Source organism: Oratosquilla oratoria, chromosome 12 (genome assembly GCF_046742065.1).
Source record: "Oratosquilla oratoria isolate Oo_2021 chromosome 12, ASM4674206v1, whole genome shotgun sequence".
NCBI classification, from domain to species: Eukaryota; Metazoa; Arthropoda; class Malacostraca; order Stomatopoda; family Squillidae; genus Oratosquilla; species Oratosquilla oratoria.
Window position 1 is genome coordinate 70046346 of NC_134788.1, and position 9394 is coordinate 70055739.

At 41.5% G+C, this 9394-nt stretch overlaps 1 protein-coding gene across 1 annotated transcript; it reads right to left on the reverse strand.

Annotated features, from left to right (window-relative positions):
• Window positions 1-4736: 4736 nt before the first annotated feature.
• LOC143030502 (uncharacterized) lies at window positions 4737-8786 on the reverse strand. The gene is made up of 5 exons (XM_076193651.1): window positions 8681-8786; window positions 8207-8293; window positions 5940-6068; window positions 5161-5244; window positions 4737-4966 (listed from the first exon to the last, which is right to left on the reverse strand). The coding sequence occupies exons 1-5, from the start codon at window positions 8757-8759 to the stop codon at window positions 4737-4739; spliced, it is 609 nt and encodes a 202-aa protein (XP_076049766.1). The 5' UTR covers window positions 8760-8786.
• Between the last annotated feature and the right edge of the window lie 608 nt (window positions 8787-9394).

The following is a 9394-nucleotide window of genomic DNA, read 5'->3' on the forward strand; positions in this document are numbered from 1 at the left end:
CCTAGAGAATGTTCTAATGAAAGTAGCCTTCCAGATATCTTTTAAAAGAAGACAAGACGTTGGCCCAGGCCTGCGAAAACTTACCCAGACAACAGTGACATGTGTCATCGCCACAGAACGGTCTGCCTATGCCGATCACCTCTGTGCTGCAACTTGCCTCCAAGGGTTGGCAAATACCTTTTCGTTTAGCGCAGGGTGTCTTTGTCTCACACTCTGGCAAGAGGTTAATCAATTATCAATACAAAATATGATTTAAGCGTGACTACAGTTTTACCTTGATCCCATTTGCAGCAGAATAAGTATACTGAGTGCAAAGTCCCTGGCCAAGATATTGGTGTGTGTGTGTGTGTGTGTGCTTGCGTGCGTGCGTGTGTGTGTGTGTGTGTGTGTGTGTGTGTGTGTGTGCATTTTCATGTACATGCGTAGACTCAGAGGTGATTTGATACAGGTCTTTAAGATTCTAAAGGGAATTGAAAACATCAAAAGTGACAAAAATTTCAAACTGAATGAAAAACCGACAAGAATTAATGGTTTCAAACTGTCAGCAAATAGATTTAATTTGGAAGTGGGTAGAAATAACTTCTGTGTAGTTAATGAATGGAATAAACTTTCTGCAGAGGCAGTGTAATGTATTCAGTTCGAATCTTTAATATTCGTTTAGATAAGCACCTATGCAAGATGCTTTAATGCTTGCCATTTATTTCATATTTATTTTTATCATATATCTGTTTATTATTATATACTTGATTATTATCTATTATTATCTCTCAATTTCTTATTATTTACTATTTACCTGTTTGTTTATTATCTAACTTTACCTATTTATCTATTACTATTCATATCATTACAATTTTTATTTATTCATTTATTTATTTATTTGTTTATTTATTTATCTATTTATCATGATGATTTTTTCGCAACCGACCTAGTTATGGACCATAAGGTCTTCTGTCGGCATGCTCCTCCTTTGTAATCCTTTATATTCACTTATTCAACCAGGAAGAAGTATTTCTATTCTTACCTTCAACAGGAGTCGACGTTGTGGTGCTCGTAGCAGTAGAGGTTGATGATGTGACAGTAGTAGACGATTGTGTCGTGGTAGAAAGTACTGTCGAAGTAGATATTTCTATTACAATTCTTCTAGACAAGTTGAACGATAGTGGTAAAAGAAATTCAGAGGGAGACATGAATCTATCTTATTTCATTTTGATGTATAGTCATGATAACTCCTGGAGGAATGGGGTCATTGGCTCATCTAGGTAAATCACCCAATTTAACAGGATTAGTGTTAGCCGGAGGGAGGGATTGATCTACAGGGAAAAGAAAATAACAGTGGACGCGGACCTAGATTTAAGACCATTTGACCTTACTACTACAATGCCCTGATCGGGTTTTGACCATTACTTCTAGAAGTGGTGTTCTAACTCTCGTCCATAGCACGGCTGTCCAAACACGAAACAGTAATAAATGTGCAATCTTTACAAAGCTACATACCTCTTACGCATGTGCAGCCGGTCCGACACCATTCGCCAGGGATTAAATCTGCTTGATCTACAACCTCGCCCACGCACATTCCGGATCTTTCTTGGCATCTAATGTCTTGGATGCACTCTGCCAAAAAAAAAAAAAAAAAAAAAAAAATATGACAATCTATACCTCATTCATTTATACCAAGGATCACTGCAATCATGGACACTCAGTGACGGCCACTTAACACAAGACTAAATTGAAGTCATTGACATCCCGAATGAGCACACAAATGTTCTTACTTATGCAGCAGACGCAGACGGGCCTGCTGGGGCATAGACTCGAGTCACGATACTCGTCCAACCTGCATGTTTCTTTACGCCGGTTTATGCATCGCCCTCCCACTTGTGTACACGGTTTTTCCTGTGGACAGCTTCTGAGGTCTGGTGGTAGTAGAGAAAAGCATGTCGTCATGTTGGTTTCGTTGTTACTGATATGGATATAATGAAAGTGTATGCGGCCAATCAATTCCCCCTTGGAATAGCATGTATGGATGTATCTACAGTTAAGATATGTAGACATGACCCCGTCGGCGACGTTAGTTTATGCAAGACTAACAAATTGTGGTGGGTCATATTAAAGGTATGAAACTGTCAACCCTACATACCTTTAACGCACGTGCAATTACTACCACACAGGTTAGTATCGATTATGTCTCGGGGATTATCGACATGATCCACGCACATTCCGTCCTTTCTGAGACATTTGTTGTCTTGGAAACATTCTGATAAAAGAAAACGTAACACATTATCATGGTGAGCTATTTGATTATAGTTAAATGTACATGAAAAGTCTATTTATATTTTATATGCACATTTTCTTCAAAGAGATTTCAAGAAAAGCACTGCTAATATTTGTGTAGTGTAAGTACGTTTGACGCAGACGCAGCCTTCCATGCACTTGGCTTTTACCACTTTCATAGTGCGGTCGACCTCGTCTTCGTGCACGCATTCCCCGTCCTTCTTTAGGCAACTTTCGGACGTTGTGCAGTCTGCATAAAGGTTTATAAGTAGGGGATAGCAGTATAAAAGGAGAAATAATCAATTCTTCCAGTACCTTTCGTATATACATATTACTTAATATTTTATAATCTATTAAAAAGAATGGTAGTGAGTGGTGGATGATGAAGTGAAGAAGCCAATAGAAGAGAAGAAGCGAGCATTGAGAGACTGGTTATAAAGATGAGAGAAAACTATGAGAATGATAAAAAACGAAGAGAAGCAAATCAGAAGATAATGGATGCATAAAAAAGAAGGCAGATGTAAAACGGGGGAAGAGTATGAAGAAAATTGTAAAGTGTGATATACTGTAATTGGCGTTGGAGACGAGCACAGTATGCAATAGTGTGCTGACCAACAGCGGGGCTCCCGGTCAAAAAGCCCTTTCATACAACCAACAAAGGCTACCTTCTCTTTCGTATGCTTACAGCATCTAGCACCTTTGCCCACGGGTCAGTTACACTTTAGACTCCTTGGGGGACATGTCTTGCGTCCTCTATACGCATAACCCACCGATTACAAAACCCACGAATCGTACAACCTGTTTCACATGTGCCCCAGGCAACTTTGCTTCCAAACATGGCGCAGTGAGTAGGATACTTGCAATTGCCTGCAATTACAAGCACCCTGGCAATATACCAGAGTGAAACACAAGCACGGTTTGTTAATCAGTTGCGTGCAAGCGAACGAGTGACAGTAACGCGAGGATGCACGATCCGGTGGTGCTTACGTGAACGAGGTGTTGAATGAAAAGTGTAATAGTGCGCACGTTGGACTGTGCAGCGCAATGCAGTTCAGTGGAGCCCTACCGTGTGACGCGCTTTGGCGGGCCAGTAGAGGAGCGAACAGAGGCCTTTCATCCCAACCCATCGGATACACTGCCTCTTGGTAGAGCGTTCCCCGACACGACCGCGACCAACTTAAAGAACGACACTGACGTCACGCAACACTCCAGCTGACTGACGTAGATCGCACTGCCAAGCCCGGTCCATGGCACATTGGACCATCGTCCGCTCATCCCCATCCTTAACACATACACCCTGGACGCCGTCGAGAACCCCCGCTTACAGCGGCTCAAGGAGAGGCTCTCGCTCTTCGTCTTCACGGCGATGTGGTGCGCCGGGAAGCAGCTCTGCATACCTGACGTCCTCTCACAAGACCCGGTCTCCCGCTCTACGCCGGAGGACGAGACCGCCTGCAACAAGGACGCCGCGCATGTCAGGAGCGTTGTCGCCTGCAACGACGGCGCTCGCGGTGATGGCTCGTCGCAATGGTTTGCCATGCTGTGTGGCGTGCTCTGACCAACAGCGACGACACCGGACAAAAAGACCTTTCATACTTCCAACAAAGGCTTCCTTCTCTTTTGTGTGCTTACAGCATCTAGCACCTTCGCCCACGGGCTAGTTACTCTTTAGACTCTTGTGAAACATGTCGTGCCTTCTATGTACGCATAACCTACCGATTGATAAACCCACGAATCGTACAACCTGCTTCACTGCTGACCCAAGCAACTTTGCTTGCGAACAGAAATAAATAAAAAGATGTTTAGGAAGGAAATCAAGGGAGGAAGGGGAGGTGAGACAATAGACGAGAAGAAGTAAAAGTTGTAGATGGACAGATCTTGACGGAAGAGGAAGCGGTAAGGGAAAGATGGGTGGAGTATTTCAGAGAGCTATTGAATATGAAGAGACTTGGAACTTAAGAGAGGCAGAGAAGAATTTTTTTAATGTGTTTTAGATTAAATGTCTGAGAGATATGGTAGGAGTTACTAGGTTGGAAACGAGGAAGTGATAATGTGAACGGGAGGGGAAAAGGAAATGGTAGATAGAGCTGGTGAAAGATTATTGGGATATTTGGACACATAGAAAGAATGAGAGATGAAAGATTAGTAAAAGAGGTGTGGAAGGCAGAAGTGCGGAAAGTGAAGTTGAGGGGACGACCGAGGATGAGATGGATGACACAGTTGGCGGATGCAGGGGGTGACCCCTCATCCTTGAGGAACTGAGATGTGAGAGGTAGAAAGGGTGGTGGAGGGGAGTAGTCAAATGGGTGGGAATAGGTACGTGCCTCTGAATTAGCTACCTTCTTTATGAAAAAGTTAAAACTATTGGTATTTAGACATAGATTAAAAGAAATGCCCTTTTCCTGTGTCTTACCATCAGTAAGAATTGGTTTGATATTGTGCTTAACATTGCGTTAAAATCAGACTAATCAAGTTGAAGGTAAAGAATCGATCAAGGAGTACGAGCGTGATATAAGAAAATAGTATCCTAAAGCATCTCTATATAACATCTTCCATATAGTGTACTCACTCTCGCAACAGATGCATTTATCGTGGGTGCAGAAAGGTTGGCCTACACCCAAGACTTTTGTGCCACAATCTTTCGAGCGGTGTCGACAAGTTCCACCTTCCCTTTGGCATTTGTTCTTTGTCTCGCATTCTGACATGGGAAGCAAATCATCAATTGTATTATTCGTGAACTCCTATTTGGAAGTCCAAGCCAATATTGAAAGTACAGGGTGCTCACTGTAATGTTCATTTAAAAGATGTAAAATATGTTTGAGGTGAGATAAATTTGTGTGGATACATCGGTGTAGGTGACACTCGTACAAGGAAAAGGCTTTCTATCCCTACCTTCAACAGGGGTCGACGTCGTAGCTGTGGTGGTTGAGGGTGATGTGGTTACAGAGGTAGACGATTCTGTGGAGGTGGATAGTTCTGTAAAAATAAATGTTGTTATGATCATTGTTCATTCAATGAAGAAATTCTCTGAAGAAATAGACTGGGATGTTATGTTTATGAAGAAGAAAACTGTGTGGATAGGTGGGTGTATTTGGTATAGAGAAAAGGCTTTCTATTCTTACCTTCAACAGAGGTATAGTAGCACAGTAGCATTCAGCTAAGGCTTTAGGGACTGTGTTGGGGGTACCCTTACGGATTAGAGCCAATTATAAAATGTCTATGTTAGAACAAAATCTCGACACCTAATTTTGTAAAGGCTGATCTCTTTCTTTTTACGTTACACTTTACTACAAGTCTATATTAACGCATACGAGTTGAACTTTGTGATAATGTCTTTGTTGATATACACAAAAAATTATGACTTAATTATTTTAAGTGTGGTTGCAAATCCACGGATATACAGGATAAATGATGGACTTTATGTAATCTTAAATTGCATGCAGGATATCATGGCACCTGAAAACATATCTATAAGGGCGCTGTTGGTACCAGTACTAATATTGATAGTTTGTATTATATATTTATTGAAGACAATATAGACAAGCTGGAAATGATGCCAAAGTAATCAGATTTGAAAGGACTTGAAATAACTTTTGACGTCATGTGTGGTGAAAGCAGCCTTCCAGATATCTTATGGGAGAAAGAGAAGACGCTGGCCTGAGGAAACTTACCCAAACAACACTGACATGTATCATCGGCGCAGAACGGTCTGCCTCTGCCGATGACCTCCGTGCTGCAACCTACTTCCAAGGGTAGGCATACTCCTTGACGTTTAGCGCAGGGTGTCTTTGTCTCACACTCTGGCAAGAGGTTAATCAGTTATCAATATAAGATTTTACTTAAGCGCGACTACAGCTTTACTTTGATCCCGTTTGCAAAGCAAGTATACTAAGTACGAAGTACCTGACTAAGATGTTACTATGTTCAATACTTGTGTTCTATCATCTTTGATTGAGATTTGGTGGTACTTGTGTCTACACTATAGGAAACAAGAGTCCTAACTGATATGTGGTTGTAGGTTGTCCACATGATACACGAGGTTGCTTCCAAGATGCATGCACTCTCCGATGTCATGAGGTGTCTTTTTTGTAGCCCACTGTCTGTAATTTTCAGATTGACTGGTTCAGCCTTACTGTGGCTTAGAATAGTTTTCTTAAACGTTGTGTCATTTCTCGCAACAATAATCACCCAACCTCCCAGTTTGTCCTAATCTAGTACCAACATTGGGATGCAATGCATTCAACTGTTGTTTTACTCCATATACAGAAGGTGTACTAGATAGTAGACGTGCTGAATCTCCCTGTTCGTAATGGTCGAGCGCTTATTGTGTATAATTTATCTATGTTTATCCATTCGTTTCTTTAATTTTCAACTAAGTTCCTCAACTAAAATTAGTGATGGAATGTGGTGTCCTCAACTGCCATCTCTTTTATATATACATGGTGTATTAAGTGGGAGTCGTGGAGGTGTATAGCCTGAATTACCCAGTTCGTAATAGTGTGCGTTTGCATGTTTGTTTGTGTGCATGTATGTGTATGTGTATGTGTGTGTGTGTGTGTGTGTGTGTGTGTGTAGGTGTGTGTGTGTGTAGGTGTGTGTAATAATAATAATAATAATGATGATGATGATAATAATAATAATAATAATAATAATAATAATAATAATAATAATAATAATAATAATAATAATAATAATAATAATAATAATAATAATAATAATAATAATGAAAAGATTATTTCAATTGCAGTAGTACACTGAGAATAATACATTACAAAAGCTGATTAAAAATATAAAACTTAGAGCATATACGCGGTACAAGTTTACATAGAGTTGATTATGTGCACAATGGATGGGATGGCACTGTTTTTGTAGCGGTCAGTCCTTGGCGCTTTGATTGGTACGAGCCTATTTCTGTGTCTAGTGGCGTGGCGAGTTGGTGGAGCGTCGGGAGGGGGGAAGTGACGGTGTCTAGGGTGGGTAAGCAGGCTTTCCCCAAAATTTTTTAGTGCCTCACCGTGCCGCTGTGACACCCTAGATAGAGTAAGGGTGGCAAGAGCGTGGTCGTAACCGCTGTACTCCACGCCCAGGATAATCCTGCACGTTCTCTTTTGTACCCTCTCCAACTTTTGTCTCTGTGTGAGGGTGAGTGAGCTGGACCAGGCTGGTGAGGCATACATGAGGGTGGGGGAGTATGAAGGTTTTGTAGACCTCCTGTAGCTCAGATGTAGGTGTTCCTAATGATTTTAACCTGCTCAGCACATACAGTTTGTAAGTGTGTGTGTGTGTGTGTGTGTGTGTTTGTGTGTGTGTGTGTGTGTGTGTGTGTGTGTGTGTGTGTGTTTGTGTGTGTGTTCGTGTTTGTGTGTGTGTTTGTGTTTGTGCATGTGGATGTGCGTCTGGGTGTCTACGTAATTGTACTTACCTAATTGTAGTATACAGAAAAAGTACAATACTCCTGTGGTATTTGTTATTCCTCGCCAATTAATCATATCTAGTTCCAAATTCATGGATGGCTCCAACTTGGTCTTTATCTCTATTTTCCAATTACTATATTTTGGTTTGATTTCATGTATTGTTTTAGTTTTGGTTATATTGCCTCCTAAACCATTGCAAGTATTTATGCATTTTCATAGAAAAAAGAATTTGTTTAAATCCTTTAGACATTTAATTGAGTTCTTTTTATGATCTCTTAAAGCTTTCCCCTTCCTAATCAGGAGACTACTTCTGCCAATATAGTTGCATTCGTCGTGGCGACAGAACGGTTTGCATACTACAGGCAATTATTTGATTTAGACGCTGAATATAGTCTACCGGTATATACCACCGTGTGGAAGTTATGTTGACTAAAAATCGTGAGGGTGGGCGGGACTGCGTTTGTATAAATGGATAGGTGTAAGAGATAGATGTAATACACGGGGAAAAGAAATTGTACTCCTACCTTTAAAAGCAGTGGAAGTTGGGGTGGTCATAATGGTAGAGGTTGATGGTGTGACAGAAGTAGACGACTGTGTCGATGTAGATGGTGCTGTAAAGGTAATTGTTTTGATTACTATTCTTTTACACAAGTTGAACCATAATGGTAAATGAAATTCAGACGGAGACATGATGTTTTCTTTTTCCTTTTAGATTTCTAGTCATAATAACTCTCGGAGGTATGAGGTGATGGGATCATCCAGGTAAAAACACCCAATTTAACGGGGTTAGTGTTAGTGGGAGGGAAGGATGGCTCTGCAGGGAGAATAAAAGAACAGTGGAAGCGGACCTGGACTAGACTATTTGACCCTACTGTCACCATGTCCTGGTCGGGGTTAGACCATCACTTCCAAAAGTGGTGCTCTCATCTCCTCGTCTACCACACGACTGTACAAACATGCGACTGTAATGAATGTGAAATCTTTACAAAGCTACATACCTCTTACGCATGTACAGCCGGTCCGACACCATTTGCCAGGGATTACATCTGCTTGATCTACAACCTCGCCCACGCACATTCCGGATCTCTCTTGACATCTCCTGTCTTGCATGCACTCTGCCAAAACAATATATAACAATCAACACCTCATTCATTTATACTAAGGACCACTGCAATCATGGACACTCAGTGACGGCCAGTTAACACAAGGCTAAATTGGAGTCATTGACATCACGAATGAGCACACAAATTTTCTTACTTATGCAGCAGACGCAGACGGGCCTGCTGGGGCATAGACTCGAGTCACGATACTCGTCCAGAGTGCATTTTTCTTTACGCCGGTTTATGCATCGCCCTCCCATTTGTGTACACGGTTTTTCCTGAGGACACCTTCTGAGGTCTGGTGGTAGAGAAAAGCATGTCATCATGTTGGTTTCGTTGTTACTGATATGGATGTAATGAAAGTGTATTCGGTCAAATCAGTTACCCCTTTGAACAGCATGAATGGAAGTATCTGCAGTGAAGACACGTAGACATGTCCACGCAGGGGGCCTTAGTTTATGCATTACTGACAAGCTGTGGTGGGTCATGTTGATGTTATGAAACAATTAACCCTACTTACCTTTAACGCACGTGCAATTACTGCCACACAGGTTGATATCGATTATGTCTCGGGGATTATCAACATGATCCACGCACATTCCGTCCCTATCG